The 24,940-nt window shown below is 47.9% G+C and overlaps 2 protein-coding genes across 2 annotated transcripts in view; one reads left to right on the forward strand and one right to left on the reverse strand.

Moving 5' to 3' along the window:
• LOC135910125 (uncharacterized) overlaps positions 1-24,940 on the forward strand; it is a 76,850-nt gene that overhangs the window by 20,947 nt on the left and 30,963 nt on the right. The gene's annotated exons all lie outside the window — the stretch shown is intronic.
• On the reverse strand, positions 1,483-15,259 carry LOC135910124 (solute carrier family 22 member 7-like). Its single transcript, XM_065442168.1, has 3 exons — positions 14,343-15,259; positions 10,292-11,213; positions 1,483-2,720 (listed from the first exon to the last, which is right to left on the reverse strand). The coding sequence occupies exons 1-3, from the start codon at positions 15,186-15,188 to the stop codon at positions 2,251-2,253; spliced, it is 2,238 nt and encodes a 745-aa protein (XP_065298240.1). The 5' UTR covers positions 15,189-15,259; the 3' UTR covers positions 1,483-2,250.

The raw sequence follows: 24,940 nt of genomic DNA on the forward strand, positions 1-24,940 counted from the left end.
GAGATCACCCTTCATCCACTTAGAAACAGTGGATAATTTTGCAGGAATGGCCGCATCAACGACAGAAGAAAGCTCTGATGTACGTACCATCACCTTCCTCGCCGGGGTCATCACCGTCCGAGTCGCATCCACCGCTGCGGCGTCCGTCAGAGACAACAGTTTCAGCGCCGGCTCATAGCTGCCACCTGCTTAGATTGTCAATGAGCCCACCTGAGTCTTCATCGGCCGAGTCTTCATCCGAATAGGTGCTAGCCTCTGGCGGCTCGATATAAATCACTGACACGTCGACATCTTCATCTACGACTATCTTCGCTATTTCTTCCAACATCAACCTATTCAGACGTTAAAATAAGAAATAATCACTGCGAGAACGCGCCAGCAGCCGTGCAAGAGATGAGAATGCAGTTTAAAAAAAATAAAAAGTTAGGTAGCCTAAAGGCCCAGCGTGACCATATGGCAACGTGCAAGATAACACGCTCGTTCATGGATAAATCAAACATTAATCTTTCACAAATGCTCATCGAAGGTAACATATTCAAAGAACAATACGGAGGTAAGGATATCTGACTATCGCTTAAAGAAGTAGTGGAAAAAAACACGCTTACCCCTTGAAGCAATGCGTGGCAACGCTACTCCCAGAGTAACACTTATTCCCGCCTTTGTGAGGGGCTCCCACTAAATGACTGACAGCTGCTGCCACTTGGTATCCATAAAGGGAACTCTAATCTGTCAAACGGTACGTCAAAGGCCATTTTGGTGCCGTTTTGTTAATCGTAATTAATTGAAACTCACTGTGCAGACTACTGTGACCATATGGTCACGCTGGTCTTTAATGGGTTAAGTGGGTGCGCCGCGGCCCTTACACGAGTCTAACCGGTATACCATGTGCTTAATGTCCTTTCTTTAAAGCATTCCTCAAAGATACATCAATTCTTGCGTGCGGCGACTGCAAAGTTTCGCTGCCGTTTCTGATAATGAATGCGAGACTTGCCCAAAAAGCGCGTCTGCTTTCTGGCTTCAGCAAATTATCAACATTAGGCGTGGCGTGTACCCCGTGGTTGCGTCCACCGTTAAGGAGAAACTAACGTTGCGTCGACAACGTTCCTTCATAGTCGCATTTGCGCGTGTATGTGCTTGCAGGCGTGTGTTCATTAAACGCTCGGTTCTTACCATTGCACCTTTCTGCTTCGATTAATGGAGGCTGTCGAATCTGTACAACATATATATATACGAGGCCAGTACGAGCGTACGTTGCAATCTCGCGAGCACTCAACGCTTTGTTTTTAAGCTTGCGAGGAAACCGTCAAAATGGTGATCAAATGGGTACGTTTCTTGACAAATTCCACTGGTTCTAGAGTGCGTTCGTGTCACTGGCAATTTCAAACGCGCAATTAATGCAAAGCGACATTTTCTCGCAGTCCGACCCTCCAGAAGTTTGAAATGTAGATTCACAACTTCACACGATTTCAAACCAAACACACATTTCCGCAGCGCCAATTTATACCATGTGAGGATGCTGCGAGAAAGCAGGCGTTAGTCAATGGGCGCATTGCTGAACATGTCCGTAGCGTGAAACTCTACAGTGAGCTGCATAGGAAGAGCGCAAGCAGTGAACATTGCACCATTATATGACAAAATAAACGCGAGGCCTGAACTTGTTGTGTGACATAAAAGTAAATAATAATAATAAAATGATAAATAACTGAGCTTTGCAACGAAAAAGAGTGGCGAATCTTATACGAGTACACTTATTGCCGCGTGGCAGCAAATGCCAGTTTATGCCTACGAAAGCATAAAAAATATATAACAGGAAAGAAGCACGCGTGCGAACCTGTCTATTTGTTGAACCAATAATATGATGGTACAGCCGCACCCTCTTCTTTCGTATTATCACACTTTCTTGCATGATCAGCGATCTAGTCGCAAACCCTACAAAAATTCAGCCACGGCGAATGGCTATCCCTTCATCCTCCAAGCACTGCAGCTATGCTGCATTGTCTGTGCTTCGATGGTGCGCAGGAAAATCGTCCCCACTGGAGAATTGTCACACACACATGACATCAGCGTATGTCTTCGTCACACACAAACACAAAATGTCCGTGATATAAAGAAATGAACAATCCGCATGGTTGTTTCCAAAGCTCCCACAGCCCTTTCAATGTCATAGGTACAGTGGTGCACATGGCTTATACGATCGCTGGAGTCGAGGAAAACAGCTTCGTCGAAATAGGCAGGCGGTCGGAAAACACGTCAGGGTTGCTTGTGAAACATCGACAGCGAGGCGACCGAGCTCTTGCGCCGCAAGTGGACCATGCTCGACGCTCGCCTGCCTCGGGCGAGCCTCAGTGGCGCGTCGAGCATCCACTTGTCCCTCTCGGCCGTGCGCGCGTCGACCACGGGGGACGTGTTCGCGGCGTGGATCTTGGTCGTCTCGGGCATCGCGACCATGGCCAGGGCGCCGAACGCCACCAGCAGCAGCGAGACCACGACGAGCTGGACGCCCCGACCCGGGCGAGAGCCGGAGCTCGCGAAGGTCGCGGCGATGGCGCCCAACCGACCGCCCCCGTAGGCGAAGGCCAGGCCGCCGGCCCTGAGCACGGTCGGGTACATCTCGACCGTGACGACGCAGAGGCTGACCACGACCGAGTCGACGGCCAGCAGCGCCGCCACGCGGACCGCCGTCTCCAGGTGGGGCGCCAGACCGTCGTCGCCCGAGGGATCTGAAATGGGTGGGGCCGAAATGGCGGTGGCCTTAAAGCGACTGACAACTGGTCAGAATGCGCTGCGAGACTTTGATGGAAATGAAATGACCATGATTTGTAGCGATAGGATCGAGCACGCGGTTCGCGATTTAAGTAGGCATCACAATTTTAAATTGGACGAAGAAAGGCACAAAATCCAGTAAGTAGCGAAACATGGCGGTGAAATCTTGGTACTCCGGATGTATTCTATGAGATTACTGTACGTAAGTAGACTTATTAAGTACATCATAATTACCTGGCAACGTTTAACGCTAGAACGTTATCTAGTGAGGCGAGTCTAGCAGTGTTAGTGGAGGAATTAGAGGGTAGTAAATGGGATATAATAGGGCTCAGTGAGGTTAGGAGGACAAAAGAAGCATATACAGTGCTAAAAAGCGGGCACGTCCTGTGCTACAGGGGCTTAGCGGAGAGAAGAGAACCAGGAGTCGGATTCCTGATTAATAAGAATATAGCTGGTAAAATACAGGAATTCTATAGCATTAACGAGAGGGTGGCAGGTCTTGTTGTGAAAAGATACAAAATGAAGATTGTACAAGTCTACGCCCCTACATCCAGTCATGATGACCAGTAAGTCGAAAGCTTCTATGAAGACGTGGAATCGGCGATGGGTAGAGTGAAAACTAAATACACTATACTAATGGGCGACTTTAATGCCAAGGTAGGCAAGAAGCAGGCTGGAGACAAGGCAGTGGGGGAATATGGCATAGGCGCTAGGAATGGCAGGGGAGAGTTATTAGTAGAGTTTGCGGAACAGAATAATATGAGGATAATGAATACCTTCTTCCGCAAGCGGGATAGCCGAAAGTGGACGTGGAGAAGCCCGAACGGCGAGACTAGAAATGAAATAGACCTCATACTCTGCGCTAACCCTGGCATCATACAAGATGTGGACGTGCTCGGCAACGTGCGCTGCAGTGACCACAGGATGGTAAGGACTCGAATTAGCCTAGACCTGAGGAGGGACCTGAGGAGGGACCTGAGGAGGGACCTGAGGAAACTAGTACATAAGAAGCCGATTAATGAGTTGGCGGTAAGAGGGAAAATAGAAGAATTCCAGATCAAGCTACAGAACAGGTATTCAGCTTTAACTCAGGAAGAGGACCTTAGTGTTGAAACAATGAACGACAATCTTGTGGGCATCATTAAGGAGTGTGCAATGGAAGTCGGTGGTAACTCCATTAGGCAGGATACCAGCAAACTATCGCAGGAGACGAAAGATCTGATCAAGAAACGCCAATGTATGAAAGCCTCTAACCCTACAGCTAGAATAGAACTGGCAGAACTTTCGAAGTTAATCAACAAGCGTAAGACAGCTGACATAAGGAAGTATAATATGGACAGAATCGAACATGCTCTCAGGAACGGAGGAAGCCTGAAAACAGTGAAGAAGAAACTAGGAATCGGCAAGAATCAGATGTATGCATTAAGAGACAAAGCCGGCAATATCATTACTAATATGGATGAGATAGTTCAAGTGGCTGAGGAGTTCTATAGAGGTTTATACAGTACCAGTGGCACCCACGACGATAATGGAAGGGAAAATAGTCTAGAGGAATTCGAAATCCCAAAGGTAACGCCGGAGGAAGTAAAGAAAGCCTTGGGAGATATGCAAAGGGGGAAGGCAGCTGGGGAGGATCAGGTAACAGCAGATTTGTTGAAGGATGGTGGACAGATTGTTCTTGAGAAACTGGCCACCCTGTATACGCAATGCCTCATGACCTCGAGCGTACCGGAATCTTGGAAGAACGCTAACATAATCCTAATTCATAAGAAAGGAGACGCCAAAGACTTGAAAAATTATAGACCGATCAGCTTACTGTCCGTTGCCTACAAACTATTTACTAAGGTAATCGCAAATAGAATCAGGAACACCTTGGACTTCTGTCAAGCAAAGGACCAGGCAGGATTCCGTAAAGGCCACTCAACAATAGATCATATTCAATATATCAATCAGGTGATAGAGAAATGTGCGGAATATAACCAACCCTTATATATAGCTTTCATTGATTACGAGAAAGCGTTTGATTCTGTCGAAACCTCAGCAGTCATGGAGGCATTACGGAATCAGGGTGTAGACGAGCCGTATGTAAACATACTGAAAGATATCTATAGCGGCTCTACAGCCACCGTAGTCCTCCATAAAGCAAGCAACAAAATCCCAATAAAGAAAGGCGTCAGGCAGGGAGATACGATCTCTCCAATGCTATTCACAGCATGTTTACCGGAGGTATTCAGAGACCTGGATTGGGAAGAATTGGGGATAAAAGTTAATGGAGAGTACCTTAGTAACTTGCGATCCGCTGATGATATTGCCTTGCTTAGTAACTCAGGGGACCAATTGCAATGCATGCTCACTGACCTGAAGAGGCAAAGCAGAAGAGTGGGTCTAAAAATTAATCTGCAGAAAACTAAAGTAATGTTTAACAGTCTCGGAAGAGAACAGCAATTTACAATAGGCAGTGAGGCACTGGAAGTCGTAAAGGAATACACCTACTTGGGGCAGGTAGTGACGGCGGATCCGGATCATGAGACGGAAATAATTAGGAGAATAAGAATGGGCTGGGGTGCGTTTCGCAGGCATTCTCAGATCATGAACAGCAGGTTGCCATTATCCCTCAAGAGAAAAGTATATAATAGCTGTGTCTTACCAGTACTCACCTACGGGGCAGAAACCTGGAGTCTTACGAAAAGAGTTCTACACAAATTGAGGACGACGCAACGAGCTATGGAAAGAAGAATGATAGGTGTAACGTTAAGGGATAAGAAAAGAGCAGATTGGGTGAGGGAACAAACGCGAGTTAATGACATCTTAGTTGAAATCAAGAAAAAGAAATGGGCATGGGCAGGACATGTAATGAGGAGGGAAGATAACCGATGGTCATTAAGGGTTACGGACTGGATCCCACGGGAAGGGAAGCGTAGCAGGGGGCGGCAGAAAGTTAGGTGGGCGGATGAGATTAAGAAGTTTGCAGGGACGGCGTGGCCACAATTAGTACATGACCGGGGTTGTTGGAGAAATACGGGAGAGGCCTTTGCCCTGCAGTGGGCGTAACCAGACTGATGATGATGATGATGATGATGATGAATTATTGCTTAAAAGTGGAGTTTGTGTATTATTAGACATTGATAGATACGGGGCCGTTTCCTGAGCCTACTTCGAGTTCACCAGACCACATCGAATCACACCACAGCTAATCAAGGAGCGCAGAAGCACGGATACCACATTCCTGGGGCGCGCATGTGCAAACAAGTTGGCGGCCCCCACTTCGTGTGCCGCAGGTGGAGCTATTCGCTGCTTGACACTTCCCGAAAGTGAAGCGAGAGCCTGGCGCTGTTCCAGATAACGTGAGTCCCAAAGCAAGACGGCTGTAATGCCCCGCGAAGGCCTGGCAGCGTCGCCCCCACCTGGCTACTGTGACGGCGCATTGCAAGTCAGCAAGGCAAGACCGCAGGGAGAAGTAAGCCCTCGGACAATTGGGGACCCAGCGGCGACTCTCTTCGCCGTGTATGAGACCATCGCACGGGCGCCTGCCATTGGCCGAAAATGGCACTTGAGCGGGCTCGCCGATTGGCCGAAAATGGCGTCATCTGAGCGGGCTCGCCCATTGGCCGAACGTGACGTGTCTTCGAGACACCGAAGGGCTTAAAAGACGCAGAGCGGGAGCACCAAGGGAGCATTCCTAAGGCATTCCTAGAACATTCCTTGATTCTGCTCTTTCGAACTTCTTGCGACAGGCCGCAGCGTCCGAGTTGCTGCCGGCCCGTAATGACTCTAAGACTGTTAATTGACTCTCACTGTAAATATTTTAAATAAACCTCCCAAGTGTTTCATCTCAAAGTCCTGCTCAACTCTTACAACACTCGCTCATTATTCTATGCTCCGGAAATCAAAAACGCATGCGTGGTTACGACAACACGCCGAACTCCGTATCACGTGCAAAGGCGTCGTTTCGTTTTCCATCCAATTGGCTTCATTTTGACTGGCTTACTACCAAAGCAGTTGGACAGGAAATCACGAAAACACGTAGCTATTATCGCATAAATCATTTAACCATTCGGAAAACATGAATCGCAGCAACATCTACTTGATAGACAATATCATACTTTGCTACAGCACGGTCACACTTGTCTCCTGCCTCCCACTAATGCCGGCGTATAATCGTTATCGCGCTCACCTATCAGTGTTTTCAGCATGCTTCCAGTGAACGACTACATCTTCACGGCACATCGAAAAATTCTGATAAAAAAATTTCCACGGCGTTTTCCGCGTTGGAATTTCATGATTAGACAGACACTGTGACCGGTAAGCTTCCCATTGTACTAAAAAAAAATGGGTACCACAAAAATTGGTTGGCAGTTCCTCTAAACTCACCGGCACCTTTGGCCATAGTGGTTCTTACTCAACTTATCAGAGTCTGCCGGTGCTCTCATTCGTCTACCATAAGGGCGATGAGTATTAGATTGATTTGTGCTTCTGGCTTAGTTCTTGTGATTCAATTAAACGCTTTATCATTCTAAATTTCCAAACAGTCGTACCATTTCAGACGCATGAAGGCAACAAGTATCCGCTCACATACATAATCACTGCGAAGGCTAATGGATTCCGACTAATATCCACAAGAAAACCGAAACTGCATGAAGTGCCGAACAAGCGCAACCGTATCACCCATAGCAATCGCGACTTTCTCGCCCATGAGTGGCACGACTGTTTACGCCTGTCGGGCGAGCGTGAAGCAAGTATCCTTGTCATGTCGTGATATCGATCGCTCCTTGATCGCCTGTCGGCAATGCGAGACGAATCATGCGTCCTCTGTGAACGTCTGTAAACGGCATGAAAGTAAGAAAAATAATACAAATAAATGAATACCCAGCAGAAGAACTGAAAGCTGGGCGAGATGGCACCCATATTAATGTGCATACTTTGGGTTGCCCATGTTACACGCGAACACAGGAGCTCATGCAGCCCTGTTACGTCGTCTAGTCCTTTCCTTGGTTCGTGTTTTGTGCGCAACTCAAAGTATGAAAACAAATACATTTCGGGCCTTTATATACGTGCCAAAACCACGGTCTGATTATGACGCGCGCCGTAATGGATGACTCCGAATTAATTTTGACTACCCGAGGTTCGTTATCGTGCAACGTTCTCGGGCACAGTGATAGTGAAAGTTGCTTTCTACGGCACTCCAGTTTCGATGTTCTAAACGAAAATGGCCGGTATTCATTGCGCTGTACACAGAAGTTAAGCAGCATCCGCGTTGGTATTTCTGGATGGAACTCGTCGGATGGCGGGCTTCTGGTCTTGCATTATCTTCAGTCGTCTGATTCTCTTGGTTAAAGTTTGTTCATGGATTTTTCAATCACTTGTGCGCTCATCTTGAGCAATTTCGATACGTATGCTTCTGTGGAAAAAGAAACCCCGCGGAAATCACTCAATTGCCGCGTCGTCCCTACAGTTAAGCAGTTTCGAACGACTGTTATCGGCGACACCATCACTTGGCTCGACCGTTAAGTTTCTTCATACGGCGAGCGGGGTGGTAAGGTAGAATGTCGGCCGACTGTGAAGTGCAAGTCGGGGCTATATTCTTGGGGATAAAACCGTTACATATGTCGGCATCTCCAACGCACACATTCCTCTTAATGGAACAGCACATGATATCCAACCACTTCCTCGATTTCTGGCATTCGGGCTACACCGTTATGGTATATGTGCCACCGGATGCTCCGGCTTACATAGCACACAATTTTGGACGGCGGGGCGCCAGTAATTAAGCCCACTGTTGTCATGCGTAATGAGACACTAAATCGCGACATGGAACATCCGCATTTGATGCCATCCTAAAGTACATTTACCTCGACAGAATACCACGTGATACACAAAGGCTTCATCATTTTTGGGCGGGTGGGGATATGTCACTGCGTATGTGCCTATTCTTGGCACACACCCACTGATGGGTATGAGCCACTTTGAGGCACGGAGCATACACATCCTAAATATATGGAGATATACGAGTGTGGACCCATAAGTAATGAGAATTGTTTCTTTTTGTAATGCGCATATATATATTCTTTGAAGGATTCGCAAAAAGTAATCACCATATTATTCTCTCGTTCACGCAATAAACCAGTCCCGCCGCTTTATTTCTTGTTAAAAACTGTTCAGTGACTTCTGCAAACTGATGAACACTTCAGTTTCCTTCTTCGCCTCCTCCACACCTTGAAAACGCTTTCCTTGAGGTCTCCCTTCATATTTTGGAGAATATTCGCGAGGTGCTAGATGCAGAGTGTGTAGGAAAAATGACGTAGCGTTGTCATTTGATCTTTGTCCCAGTGTGCTGCACGCTCATCGCTGTCTCGGCGGGAACGTTGTGGAGCGCAATCCACTTGCCTGAGCGCAAATGATGTTTTTGTTTTTTCAAATTGCGGCACAAAACAGATTGCGCAGTTTAGCGTAAAAAAATATACTGCTGGAACTATTGGACCCTGCGGTATAATTTAAGATTAACAAACTCTTTGACATGGAAAACATTTCCAATAGGGAAACAACGACGTACGCGCATTGTTGACTTACGCTTTCGCAAAACCAACGCATGAGCTTTAAAAAAAGTAAAATAAAACGGCAATGAGAAGACGAAATTAATTATTTACACAAGTCCCCTGCTTGGCCAATTGACGGAGACGATAGTGCAGCGTGCGTGCCTAGATCGTAACACTCGTCGGTAATAACTGCCCTTCCTACACAGCGATAAACTACTATTCAATGTTGTGTCCTTTCTCGGAATCACCTGCACTCCTCACCACCATTCTTCCTTTGACAACGTTTATACGCGCCGCAGTTGACGGCACATCGCTGCATCCGAGTCTTGCACTAGTCCAACCCCCTGAGTAAGTGTTTGCATTTCGGCCTATAGCTTACGAACGGTGTATGCCGCTTAAACATCGTACGAGATTAAAGTTAAGTCCTGCGCTATACAACACTACACTGTTTCTTCGACGGACCAAAACAAATAATTCGTATGCCACCACCGTCACCGTCGCACTCATACACACGCTCGAGTCACATGCACAATTGGTAGCCTCACACGAGCATGTTTGTCCTTTTGGTAACGCCTTGCAGCAATTCCAAGCAGCGCTTGATAACCAAGCTACATCCAGCTGGAAGGCTTCGTCTATATCATCTATTCTCACAGAGCCGTACGTGGAATCTTCCAACGTTCTTCTGAAACAACCTGTGCATATGCCTACACGAACAACAACTGTCATTATCGCGTTGATCCTTGGAAGACACAACACTGGTACGAAGATCGGTCCAACCACGCGTGTGAGCACACGGTCTCCGGAATCCGCACGCTCATTCGACTTCGCAATGTAATCCGAGTTAAACACGCACGGCGAAGTTTTGATCCGTGTACTATGCAGGTCGCGCATTTAAAAAGAAACAACAAGTTTTCTGAAATACTGATCTAACCACCAATACAGATTCAGTACCATGTGGGTCCCTCTAAAGCTACGGTGACTGAACGAGGCCTTACCCGGTAAAATGAAGCAGAAGGCACCGAGCGCCGCCACGAGGAAGCCGAGGGCGATCATGCAGATGGCGGTGGCGATGCGTCGCCCCTTGCGCTCGAGCAGGAAGATGTTGGCCGTCACGGCGGGGCATTCGAGCACAATCTGGCCGTAGTACACGCTTCGGGGCTCGCGACTATCCCGGAGCTGGTGGAAGAGGCTCATCGCCAGAATCCAGCAGCCGCACGCGACCAGGGTCCCGGAGCGAAACAGCGGGTTGGTCAGCACCTCCAGGGGCGACGCCTCGTTGAGCCCTTCGCTTAAGACTTCAGGTCTGGGCCGCCTGTCCTCCTTGCGGATGACTTCCAGCCGCTTGGCCGCGCGGTTGAGGTCGGCGCCGTTGGTCTGTGCCGCGGACATCGCCATCTTGCTCAGGAGCCGGAACCTGTGCGTGGCCAGGAGCCAGTTCGGCGACTCCTCGATGAAGTACACGGCGCCTACGAGCAGCGTGCTGGGCAGCATGTTGATCATTTGGATGAGTGCCCATTCGTCGGCCAGCTCGTACATGATCTCGCAGTACACGTTGGCGGCCGAGACGCCGCCGGCGATGGCGACGGAGCTGTAGAGCACGCGGCGCGACGAGTCGGTCACCTCGAAGAGGAGCACCGAGGACACGATCACCAGGGTCCCGGCCGAAACGGAGATGAGGACGTGCAGTATGGCGAACACGAGTACCGTGGTGGCGAAGGTGAGCGTGGTGCCGGCTACTACCAGGACGAGTAGTGCGACGGCCAGCACCGGAGCCCGACCGACCCGGTCGGCCGCAACACCCGTGAGGGGCGTGGCGACGGCCGCGCTGCCCATGTAGCTTGCCGTCATCGCGATCAATATCCAGCGTCGATGGCACACTAGGTCCCACTGGGCTACGATGGAAGTGTGGATCGAAGCCTGCAAGCATTGACAGGTGGTCACAGTTGAGCGAGTTTGTAGAGTGATAGGAGTAATATGGCTGGCGCCGACGATAGAGATTAACAGATCACCGGCCATGGGTTCGGAATAATGAAATTTGTAACGCCTGTTGTCGTCACGTCCTTGGTGCTGGACACTTGACCAGTCACACACCCAAGCGGAGTATAATCAGGCACGCCATACTATACTGCAAGCCCAAATACAGGAGGGATGGGTAAACGATTTATAGAGCGAATCTTGGCCCGATGTACGGAAATTAGACAATACACTGCGGTTTGTGAGGGGTCAAGAATTTGGCGGCAAGTGGGCCTCAGACGAAACATGTCTGCATTTTCCAGCGAACCACCCTTCTTCTAGTCTATGTTTTTTTCACCTCTGCAACCATGCGTTCACCTTGGCTTTGCTCAGCGGCTTCCTCGCAGTGAAACTCCTCACCTTGAGCAGGGTTAGCAACTGTATCTTGCCCTCGCGAGTGATATCAATATCTGTGGGGAAATCAACCGGGGCAATTCAACTTGGTGAATGGTATTCATCGCAAGCTGCACCCACAGTCAAGGAGGTGGTGCTTTTGAGGATGCACTCTGTTCAAGAGGTCAGGGAAATCGTTTCCTAATCCACCATTCGAATTACTCCTTTGTGTTGGGAGCTGTCATGTTCACTCCTATACTTGCGTATGTTGGCTTCTTTCGCGCGTTTCGGTAAATGCGGCGTACTCAAGGTTGTTAAATTACCGCAGCAATCTCTTTTTTGTGCAGGTAGCGTTTTCAGAGCAAGTATTTCTTGAAGTGCGAAGATATGAAAGACAGATGCCGCAAGCCTTTAATTAAGCATGTATGGGGATCCATATATTTTGCATTATCGACTTCTCACTGACCACAGTTTCTAGTTGCTTTTTTATCGCAGTGAAGACATGATAACACGACGCTTTTCGAAGGGAACCGAGGAGGAAGTTTAGGGTAATAGGAAGGTAGAAGAAAACAGTATATTGCGTTAAAGCGTCCTGTGGTCATTGAAGACATATTAAGCCGTTGGTGTATCTCGACGAAGACCTGTGCCCACGGAAAACACTCCCAACAAAATAACTTAGGCATTCTACAGAAGGTCTGTAAACGTGTTTTGCGGGAAGTTCCCAGATTGCAAGAAGACAGCCTGAAGACCTGCTCTCCCTGATGGTTAATTTAATTCTACTTCCTACAAGTTATCCATGCTGCCCGAAGACTTCAATAGGCCGAGGAATGGAGGCTTAACAGCGATTGTGCATAGAAACTTAAACGAGTCTGTAAAACCATAACAACCGCTACATCAGAAGACATTTATCTGGGAGAACACTGAATGCAGATTATATGCACTATCGTAATTTTTTTATGGCAACAGAATTTCCCGGTCAACCGATGCCAATGGTGATCTGTGTTATGGATGACAAGTGTGTGTACGTTTATCATTCGATGCATAGAAACCGACTTCGAATTAGTATTTTACGCCGAGGTGAAGCAAAACGAAGAATAATTGTCTCAATCGTACATTCCATTAGGCAAGCGCTAAATGCAAACGAGGACATTCAATGGCATAAGTGCACCATACTTCCGCTAGATATGCTGTAATAAGACGCATAAATATTCTAGCTGTCGGGCGGACGGGTTATGGCCTAGTTTGAAGTTGGGTTAGTTGATGCTGAAAATCTCAAGCATCCAGGCAGAAAAAGAAAAGCACCTTCGAAGAATGCACAAAGACGACAGGACCAAATGGACGCTGGTATTCGACACGTAAAACCAGTGTTTGCCTATTATTGCTAAGCTGGTTTTCTTAAATAGTTAATCTCAATACCGCAAACCTGTGATGAACTATATTGTTAAACACGACTTTAAGTCGGAAAGGTGAAGATTGCGTGGAAAAATTAAAGGCTGTTCACTTAAAACTCAAAATGAAAGAACGTCTAATAGATTGTTCAGGTCTCTCTTGAACATTTTGTCACTGGCGCTGCACACGCTGATAATCATTGGTTCATGTGCACGCTGGCAAACCTGTACTTGTAAGGCTTTCATACTACGCAGTGTGTCCTGGAGCGTGGTATTGTGGTAAAATCTGACATGCACATGCAGATGCTGGTTAACCAAATTTGAATCTTTCTACGCTTTCTTTTTTATTTTTGCCCGACTAGAGATGACAAGAGGCTTCAAACGAGGTAAAACGAAGTAGTGGAAAAAGGAAGTATCATTTGCTACCAGCAATAAACGTTTGCGTGATTACACGTCTCAGAAGCGCATGTGACACGCAAAAGACTTCCGACGAGATGCTTCAGGAACTGGTGCAAACGTACTTAGGATAGCTTTTCTTTTCTACTGCAAGCGTACTGCTATTACAAGCATAGGTGCTGCGGTAGAAAAGAACTGAGTAGAATTGACAATTGAAAAGAACTGCTGTAGAATTGACTGACAATGCGTGCGTCGCATTGGAGTGCTGCAGAAAGACGCAATATTATCGAACGATTCGGCATATTTCATGTGAATTGCTTTCTTTATTTTACAAGAAACTTTCGCTTCGCTATGCAGCTTTCGCTTTCTGAAAATTTGTTATGCAACGCTTCTGTGGGATCGGAGCAATATCACCCTGTCATTGTCTCCACAATTACCGATAACCACGGATGTCACCCTCTATGGATTCTCTTTCTTTCACGAAATCACTTGTGCCTAATAAAAACCGCAGGCTCTACGATCGAGTTTTCTCAGAGGATACGTATGGAAACACACGTTTGGAAAACCGTGTTCCAAAAAGCGTGTTTGGAACACGGGGTTTAATTCGACATCCTGTAGCACGCATTTCATTTCAATACGCGATATATTCTCCCAAAAGTCTATCTTTGTGAGCATTTCGTTGTGCCATAACAAGAGACCGTAATATCTACCATCACGAACTGTGTCTGGCACGCATTGCGGAACCAGAAGCATGTGCATGTGAGAAAATGAGGGAACCTTATACGCGTAGTTAGGGACTTTATTCAGCCCATAATACTCTACACGTCGTATCAAATCCATCTAGGCAGGCCAGAGCTTTAGAGCTATGTTCGAACGCGTGTTAATAATGGATCGCACGTAAATGACGGACGCTTACGGCGTAGTCCCATCCCGCGTCGCAGGGAACCGTAGAAGACGAGTTGACGCCTGCGTTGTGCGGTGCGAACGGCGGTTCGTAGCGGAAGCAGCGGCTGTACGAACCGTCCTCCTGGACGGGGATGCTGCTGTTCTTCCACATCTCGGGCGGCAAGTCGCCGTACCCGGCCGGCGGTCTGCACCAGTGGTCGACGGGTCGCGCCAGGGTCGTCATGGCCACGGCGTGGACCGCGTTGCAGAAGACGGCCAGCTGCGTGCAGAACAGGATGATCCACTGGAACTTGCCGTGACCGAAGACGAGGACGTGATCGAGCGGCGTCACGGCGCAGGTTTCGTGAGAGGCCGAAGTCATGGCTCCAACCATCTCGGGCTGTCTTAAGGCGGAGTGGCTAGTAGTCCCCAGTTTGCTGGGCGGTGATGGTGCCGTGGGTGCCGACAAGCGGTGCGTATACATCGAGCCGGCGTCTCTGGCGCCCACGGCGGTATCGACGGTGCCTAGCGCCACTGCCTCCGTGGCACAGGTTCTTGCCGAGGCCTCTTCTGCCGGAGCGGAGGGAGCCTTAGGCTTCTTATTCTTGGCCTTTCTGAGTCTGCGCGCTGAAGAATGAGGGCTGCCGTCTCGAGGGTCCGAGGGCGGCTCACCCACCGTCTCCGGATGCGCGGTCGAGGGTCCGGCGTCCGGTCTGCCCTGCGACGTGAGAGGGGAACAGACCGTCGATCTGCCGCGGCTGTCTTTCACGATGGCGTCAGTGGTGCCTGCGGTGCGATCGACGGCGTTGGTGCTGGCGCTTTTTGAGGAGGCTTCGGCCGTAGTGGAAGAAGACTTCTGTCGCTTCTTCTTGGCCATTCTGACGCGGTGTGCAGACGCGTTTCAAGACTGGCTTTCTTTTCGTTCGAATGCCGAGCGAGGTCGCGTGATCCTTCTTCCTCGTCAGAACGAGCAGCGCGCGACCACGAGCTCAACCTTCCGCTCGTTTTTTGATGGTGATAATTATGAATATTATTAGATGATAAGTCCTATAGACTATGGCCCATATTGACAACATGGAATCGGCGAAGTGATATATAAATACAGCGTTTGTGTTTATTGACCAGGTGCCTTCACCGAAAAAGTTCACGTATACGTGACACCTGCAGAAGGAAGGACGCTCCACATCCATACAATCGGGGAGAAGATGAGCGAGTGAATTATAATTCACGTTTTATTGCGATAGCAATTATACACACATCCCAGGCACATTTTTACCGTCCCCGTGATGTTCCATATAAAGCCCAAGGGCGGTAACACCGTCGCCGCGCATCGTGTGCCGTGTGTGCGAGTGAAAGCACGCGAGGGAGCCGACGTTCGCGGATCAATATGGCGCGCGCAAGGGAAGAGAGCGCAGAGCAAACGCGCCCTCTTCCGTCGCGCAAATGGCCGTGGGGGGGACGGTAAGGAGGGAGGGGGGGGCGCCATTGTGCTCCGGAAGCATGCCCGGCGCCAACAGCGCATTTCGCGGCAAGGCGCGAGGGGATCTGACGATCGCGGTCCAATCTCGCACGCCACGTATGAAGGAGAGCGTGTAGGTAGTGCGGGAGGGAAGGCAACAACTGCGTACTTTGCGCGGCCACGAGGAGTCGCGCGCCGTATCTTGAAAGGCATCTGCAGACGGCTTGCACTTTGTGGGCGCTGTGCGCGCCGCTCTGGCGTTGAAGCGATAGAAGGCCCGAAGGTCACTTCGCTCGCTGCTGCTGCCGCCCTTGCTCACACCAGCGTTTTCACTCTCCGCGCTATTCGAGTGGGATGTGCTCATGTTTGCTTGTTCGCACTGACACCATGCTTGTTAATTCAGTTGGTAAGCGAATGTTTTCAGGTTTAAACGGCCGGTAAATCTACTATTCCTACTTCGTATAGCCGTCTACTAATTTGTTATCGCAATCGATGCTTCGCCTTTCGGCCGAAACTGCGACTTTTTTATGATGTAGCACACTGTTTATTTTTGGTATCGTTGTGCGAAACTAAGCTGTAAGCTTCTCGTTGGTCGCCATTTTTCGTGTCAGTGTCCGTGAGCACAGTGTGGGCCAATCCCGAAGGTAGTGTGATACAGAGACAGCCCGCGGCGGAGGTGAAGCAATCTCCGAACGTTCGGGAAAGTGAGAAGTGCATACATTCTTTAGAATCACGCATGCAACATACAGAACAACATTCGGTTCAACGAAGAACAAGTACAAAACAAGCATCCGAGCGACATAATCGATTTTAAGGCGCTCCTGATAATAATGCAAAACACGTAGTGGTCCCCGCATACGTTTCCGGGTAAAGATTACTCTTGCGCAAGCTAGCGCGATGACGGCAGCGTCCGACGTGATGAATGACGTCCATGTAACTTTTAGTGTGTCAAAGAACCAGCCTAACAACTGATTTCATTGTCTCTGCAGCGCCGCTATGCGTAGGCAACTACCGAGGAGGAGCACCATGAATGCGAGGAGCGGCAGAGGGAAAAATACGGCATTGCGACAAGCGGCGGCGTGCCGCCACAATTACCATCCCTCCCATTACTGCCATTACTCCTACTTATCATTACTGCCATTAGACTAAATCAATAAAGCATTGCGTACCTCCCCCAGCAGTTGTAGTGGTGGTTTTCGACAGCTACACCCATTTGCCGATATTCTATAGTTGACACTAAGAGAAAACAAGGAGCTGGGCAGGTCATGTAATGCGCAGGGCAGATAACCGGTGGACCATTAGGGTCACAGAGTTGGTGTCAACGGAAGGGAAGCGCTGTCGAGGACGGCAGAAAATTTGGTGGGATGATGAAATTAGGAAACTTGGAATCCACTAGCGCAAGGCAGCCCTGGGTAATCGCAGGGACAGGCCTTCGTCCCTCAGCGGACATAAAAAAAAATAGGCTGCTGTTTGCTGCTGCTGATGATGATGACGAGGACGATGATGATGATGATGACGATGTCACGCCGTCAGGCTTCCACGTTATCGTTGCCGTTGGCGTAGCTGCTTAACTCCACAGAAACACCGTTTCCATCTCGTGCAGCTAGCAGGGTCGCCTTATTTATTCTGCCGGTCCGGGACTTTCGCTAAGTCGAATAGCAGGTGTCAGTGGCCGCCGTTGAAAGTCGGCTTAACCAAATTAGTGTTCCTTGTAAAGCGGATATATTATTCTATTTTCATTTTCTTCTTTCTTTTTTTTTCATTGGGTTTATGAGAAAAAAAATTTGGGGGGTTTTACGAGCCAAAACCACTTTCTGATTATGAGGCACGCCGTAGTGGAGGACTCCGGAAATTTCGACCACCTGGGGTTCTTTAACGTGCACCTAAATCTAAGTACACGGGTGTTTTCGCATTTCGTCCCCATCGAAATGCGGCCGCCGTGATTGGGTTTATGAGCAAGTGAACAATAGACCTAATACAAAAGGAGACATTTTACCTTCAGTTTCTGTGGCCGCAGTCAACCTCTGTCCACCCTCCGTCAATACCCTCGCCACCTCCCCCCCTCAAAAAAAGAAAGAAAGATGGCACAAATAGGTTTACAATGATTGTCAACTAATCGAAACTGACTCATTGTTTTGACAGTGTTCAAGCCGAAACATTCAGAACAGTCAAAGAAACAATAAACCAAACAAACACAAACGAGCAAAAAGAAGAAAAAAGGAAAGACGGTTCGTCCGTCGACTCGCGCCAGCCCCACCGCGGACACTGAAGCAGGCGTGACTACTCGCGATGGTACTTCTGGAGCCATTAGCTCTGTTAGCGCATCCAGGGTTTCTCTCTGGAAGGAGATCAAACTTAAACGGTTCTTAAGGGGGTGTGGGGGCGGCAGGAACCCGCAACCGACGCCGTCGGTGGGCCACCGTCTCGAGAAGTTGTAATCGTGTCTCGACGACCGCTAATACGTGCGGCTACTGCCATATATTCTCATACATATCTGCGTCGCGAAAACTCGACCGTCGACTAAGGCGCGCGTACAGATAGGAGGCTAGTCTGCGCTTCTCGCCCGGAACGAGGCATCCGACCACTGGCCGCGGCTAAAGCCCCTACATCCACGCGCCACCGCCGACCAAGCTAAGTACCGCCAACCTACCCTCCTCCTTCACGCTCCTCTCCCACTCACCCCCTCAGCTTCCGGCGTCAAGCGGAACTTACGTAGCTTCAGCTTCCTGTTCCGAGTGGAAGTGACGCTATGTTTTTAGCGTTGTTTACTTTCGCGTCTACGGAGAGGCTTTATTGCACCAGCTGCGGTTGAAACTGTTAATGCGATTCCATCCAAGAACCGCCGCCTATTGTAATCAGCGATCTGGTCGTGTTCGCTGCTTCGCGTCAACCTGCGACGGGTTGTGCCTCGAGAGACAACGTACTGTGGAATGCAGTGCCTGGGTGCTTGGAGACCGCTCCCATTTTTCGTGCATTTGGAAAACAGCGACCGCAAACTACTACTTCAGCGGAATACAACAGCTTGTCCCCTTTGAATTCTTCTTGTTTTGAAGCATACATCCCCTTCAGCCAGCACGTATGGAGGGACTTTAGTGAAGGAGTTCGCGACGCCAATTTGTACGGCAGACGCATAGAGTTTATGCTGTTGATTCTGAGGTTGAACTTGTCTCGTACGGCAGATCGAAGGTAACGAACGTCCCAAGTGCGTGCACTGCGTGAAGAACTGCAATGACGTGAAGCTATGAAATACAACAAGTTCAAATTTGCGTGGAAGGCATTCAGTGACATGGTGAAAGCAAGTGTGCTTTTCTTGTGCGATATGCGCGGAGGTGTGCAGTGAATTGGTGCGTGCGCGCGTGTTGTAACGCGTGCAAAGGTGTACGGCGAATTGTGTTAGTGTTGTGACGCGAGCAGATGTGTACGGCGAATTATGTTCATGTGTTGTGCCCCAGCTCATGGCTCTCCGCACTTTGTCAGAGAAAGGGGACGACAGGCAAAGCGTGCGGGCGCAGCGTACGCAAATAAGCACGTAGATGCACACGAATGACGCTTGGTGGAATGGCTAGAGCGAGCTACTCAAATTAGCACCGGTTGCTAAATACGGGCGTCTCACCATCGTCTGCAATCACAGTGGAAATTCTCGCAGCGCAACTCCGGGAAGCGCAAACGCCGGAAGCGGAAACGCCGGAACCGGATTTGGTGTGAGGGGAAGAGGCGGTTGGCGGTACAGAGCGGCGGTGACGCGCGGATGGAGGGGCTTAGGGCCCGTACATGGTCGCTCCGCCCGTCCGTTCCGCCCTCGTCCGGTCGCGAGCGGAAGCCCGAAAGGCGGAAGGTGTCGCAAAATTCGATGCACGCTCAATCCGCACGAGCGGAACGCACGCGCACTCCTATTGGGCGACGCGGCCTGTTGACAGCTGGCAACCGTTCGGCGGAGCAAAGGTGTTCAAGGTTGGCAACGACCTTTGACAGCAGACGACACTGGCATATTTTTGCAGATGTGATTTCAATTTTCCGCGTTCCGGCGAAAATGCGACTCTAGGCTGCCACATTCTGTTCTGCAGCCGTATGTGTTGCATTGGCACCGTCATCCTTCTTCGAAACATTGCACAGTCGTCTTATCTGCGCCACCTTTTACAGATGTATTGCAATCGCATCACGTCGCAGCACGCGACGTATTCTCGGGTGATTACTTTCAGTGCACGCTGCCTTGGCTGGTTGAACAACACCTCTCTAATTATCCAACGTGATCCGTTCTGCGACACGCGAAACTGATATTGTCGCCGGAAGCGCGGTGGCGCGGTTTCTATAGTGTTAGTGACAGCTTGCAAGAATACAGAACACACGCACATCTGTCGCGGAATGCATTTGCGTAGCTCGCCAAGACGCACATTTCTACCACTGAGCACGCGTGTGAGGCCCCGAGTACAGCTTGCTGATACGCTTGCTCGTGCTTTTCTTTTCACTCTGCCAATTTTAAGAGGGTGCTTAAAGCAGTTGGATGCATGGAATGCCTTTTCCTTAAATGATATGCTCAGCGATGACTTAAGTTCTCACCGTGTGCAGAAAAAGTTGTGCATGAGTGGTTAACTTCATGCAGCAAGGAATTGAAGGTTAAGCAGTGAGTGTACAATTCATTATGACTGGCTTAAAGCAATGTGTATGTATTGCGGTGACCTTATGCAGATATATGCATACACATGAGATATGTTTCCAAGGGGAGTACTTATTTGAAAGCATATAATTTACATTGCTGATAGGAAAACTTATTTTGAGTGAAATCAAACAATTGCATTCTTTCTTGCCAGCCTGGCTACCCAATATGTTGCCACCTTACTACTTAACATACCTAATTTAACATTTCAAAAATGCACAAACATTACCAAAGCACACAAAATTAAGCAGTACCTTGACAGGCATGCTTCCTCTCTCACCCATGGCACCAAACAAGGATGTTCGACTTGAGACTGTTTGATACTGTTGGCATCATACATGCGTGTTCTATTTTGATTGCTCTACATATAAAAAATAAGCTCTACTCAGGTTATGTGAGTTAGTTGGGCATGGGCTGCATGTTGTTTATGTATTTATGCAGTAACAACCTTGCTAGCTCATGCACAGACATATTTTAGGAAAATGAAAAATGCATAGCATAACATAAACAGCTGGCCAGTGCCTGCATTTATTTGAAAGCAAGCCGATATTATCAAGTGTAGCTTAGCAGTGAGTTCAGTGACATCTTGTGGTGTGAAAAAGTTGATGTAGTTAGTAGTTTCGTGTTCGGCTTTCTTAATTAGTTGGTGTTTTAACATGCACATGACAATGAAAAGAAGGCACACGTGGTGGAACACAGGGCCACACAAAAAGTGGGGAAACAGTTACTGCCATTTTTTTTATTTGCATAGCAAACCAGCAAATAGTTCCTTAGGTTCAGTTTTGTGAGTAATGCACAAGGTGTTCTGCGTAAAACTGAAAGATGGTTGTGCTCCTTTACGTATTCACTATTCGGGTAGCCAAATGAATGATACCCCCTTTGGCACTGCGAGAGCACAGAAATTTGCAGTCAAGAGGCTGCAGTGGCTCAGCCTCTGTGCCAAATGTAAAATTGTTCCAAAAGAAAACATGCATACTGGTGAATTGGGTATGCATTCACATCTGCTATTCAAATCCACACATCACAAGTAATCTTTCATTCCTTGGCACATTTATCACCATTGTACAGACTTTGTTTCAGCGCTCTGTGCGTGCAGTAATATAACTTGGTAAATCAAAGCTGCGGTTATTCAATACACTGAAAGCAACTTTGCGTGTGGGTTAGATAAAATAATGCTCCTACATATGGGTCAGCTTAGTATTATCAGCCGCTTTGTTTACTAGTTCACTGTTACGCCTGAACTATACGGTGCCATTGGACAATGCTGTATCCCTGCAGGCACGCTAGAACAGCTTGGATATGCACAAACAATCCTTTACATCGCACTTAAATTAAGGTGGTGTAGATTTGCTGTCACAATGTGCTTGTAAGCATAACTGCCGAGCATTCAAAAAAGTGTTTGAAATGTAAGGGTGGATGCTCAGGTTTGCAGGTGTGGCATTTTACATTTATAGTGCAAGGACACACCGATGAACAGGAAGGATACCACACAAATCCTCGTGTTGTGACCTTGCAGTCACAATGCAAGTAGTTTTCAGTGGTGTTTAGCTATAAACATGTGAAGCAATCTGTAAATTCAAAACTGTATTAAGTAAACTGAGACACCATGAAAAGCAACATAACACTACGGTGTACACATTTTTTGTCACATCAGGTCTTTGTGGTGCAGGTCAAATATGTATACAAGCTATTTGTAGGAAGTAGGAAGCCTATCCAATATAAACAAGAAACTTGCAGGCAAGGTAATCACAACAAACCAGCTGAGACGTTGGTACTATTCTACTTGTGCTTGTACTTCTACTATGCGCTGCTGGATGGTTGCGACTGATATGCTCGCGAAGGTTTGGGTCATTCACATTTCAAGGGATGAGTAACTGTTACATATGTAAATCATCCTCCTCTGCATGCAGCCGCTGTGGCTGGCAGTCGATGCCGTAGCCTCATGCTTAGCAGCCCAACACCACAACCACTAAGCAATCACGGCGGGTAACTGCTCCTCAGGTTGTGCAATCTGTGTGGCTGTATCAAAGCACTGATGTAACACGTGTTTCAGTGGGGTCTAACTACCGCACAGAAGTTGTGATGCAGCACTTCCTAATGGCAACATGTGTTGCAGCTGGGATACAAAGAGTTGAGCCTTTGTATCCGATGAGCATACGGTAAGTGGAAACTTTGTTTCCACTTCTAAAAATTTTTGAGTATGTTCTAAATGACATGAGCCCATGTTGTAATGATATTTTATTTTTAAAATAGCTGTACACGTTTGTGTACATCAAGTACACCATGAAATAACAGTCATCGGGGTATGCTTGAAAGGCACCTTCAGCATCTGCACTTCAAACCGCAGCCATGTCATAGCCATTGTAGGTGAAACAGCAGTAGTCAACGCGAAATTGACCGCCACTTTAGCAGTTTGCATGCAAACACACATTCATGTGGTGGCATTGTTTATTTTGGTTACCTGGCCCAGGCAAGTAATGTGAATAAGAGAACAATTATGAAACATCATTAGCTTAGTGAGGCCCAAAATACTAATTCGGGTAACTATTAATAGCAGTAGTCGAGGGCACGCTTGAAAGGCATCATTAGCAGTCTGCACGTCAAAGCGCAGTCAAGTCGTTGCCACTGTTGGTGAAACGGCAGCACTCAATGCGAAAATGACAGCCACTGTTGGCAGCTTGCATGCAAACACACATTCATGTGGTGGCATTGTTTGTTTTGGTTACCTGGCCCAGGCAAGTAATGCGAATAGGAGAACAATTATCAAACATCATTAGCTTAGTTAGGCCCAAAATACTCAGTCGGGTAACTATTCATAGCAGTAGTCGAGGGCACGCTTGAAAGGCACCATTAGCAGTCTGCACGTCAAAGCGCAGTCAAGTCGTCGCCACTGTTGGTGAAACGGCAGCACTCAATGTGAAAATGACAGCCACTGTTGGCAGCTTGCATGCAAACACACATTCATGTGGTGGCATTGTTTATTTTGGTTACCTGGCCCAGGCAAGTAATGTGAATAGGAGAACAATTATCAAACATCATTAGCTTAGTTAGGCCCAAAATACTCAGTCGGGCAGCTATTAATAGCACTAGTCGAGGGCACGCTTGAAATGCACCATTAGCAGTGTGCACGTCAAATCACAGTCATGTCGCAGCCATTGTTGTATTTGTTTATCTCACGGCAAGTAACGCCAATGTAAGCACAATTATTCACCCTGAATAGCTTTGCTAGCATTGTTTGTACTAAAAAATTCTGAGTGAAGTTGAATGTGTTTTATTGAGGCAATTATTTAATTCACAAGCCATCGGCATAGTGATCGACGGCCAGGTTCAAACAATGACATTTGTGAAGTAATAAATGGTGAAAGTTGCAAAAGCTATCAGTGCACTGCTTTGCTGGGCTCCATTTACTGAAAAATTTCTTTGCAACGACAAAAGCATCAGACAGGAAATGACACCCCACTGCACAGTGTTATTCGTGTTGAACTTTTTTGCCATCATATGTGATGGGCAGCGAAACCATCCGTTTACTAAGACTGATTGCATGAAAAATGCAACAGCATAGCAAGGTGTAGTTTCACAATATGGCACCCTTTCATGTGCACTTCTGGCGAGCTGCCACATGCACTGATGCATAAACATGAACCGAGGTAAGAGGCTAAGTTGCTGTGCAACCCCCATGACGCTTTTAAGAAAATCTATCTCGAAACCTTTCTGTTTTCATAGGCGATGAAAATCTGTTTTGAGCAAGTTGGTTAATCACACTGCAGCAACAACACAAGAAGCAAGGACAGAAAACACAGCGAGTAGGCAGACTGAGAAGACGAGGTAGACCAGTGAGAAAGGTTTTAATGAGATGGAAGAGGCCTGCCCTGCCGTGTACATGAGTTAGTGCTTTGAATGAGATTGGTTTATGAAAATGTGTAATGACTTTCCTGAAAGAAAACTAGCAATAGCTAATATAATATAAAAGGACATAAATTTTGGTAAGCGCAAGCACGCATGGAAACAGGCACGTATTCACACACAAATGCGAGAACTAAGAAGAACTCCAACGTAAAGAAATCTGGGAAATAGAAAAAAATTTGACAAACGCAAGAAAACATACATTTACAAACAGACGCGGGTCGAGGTATTATAGGAGCGGGTTCACAAGCTGCTGTGCTTACCTTCTCATATGTTTTCTTTTTTAACCGTTCTCTTAATACTGTCTCGGGAAATGTTAATTGCATTCATGACATTAGTGCTCTCAGGCGCGTCCACATTTCACGACAGCGCTGAACGTCTTGACGTATGCAATTATAATGTTGTTCCCTAATTTCCCCCCACCGATAGAAGCATCTTTAACCGTGCAGTAACAACTTTTGAAACAAACGATAGATGTACGAAGCAGAAAAGGCCGGTGTGATAGGGCTTCTCTATCGGGCTACTACATAAGGAAACGCAATCGGCAACACTTATGCTCAGCTCAGTTCTGAGCACACGAACATCGCGTAGTACGACCACTTCTACACCCAGT

This window comes from Dermacentor albipictus, chromosome 7 (genome assembly GCF_038994185.2).
Source record: "Dermacentor albipictus isolate Rhodes 1998 colony chromosome 7, USDA_Dalb.pri_finalv2, whole genome shotgun sequence".
Taxonomy (NCBI): domain Eukaryota; kingdom Metazoa; phylum Arthropoda; class Arachnida; order Ixodida; family Ixodidae; genus Dermacentor; species Dermacentor albipictus.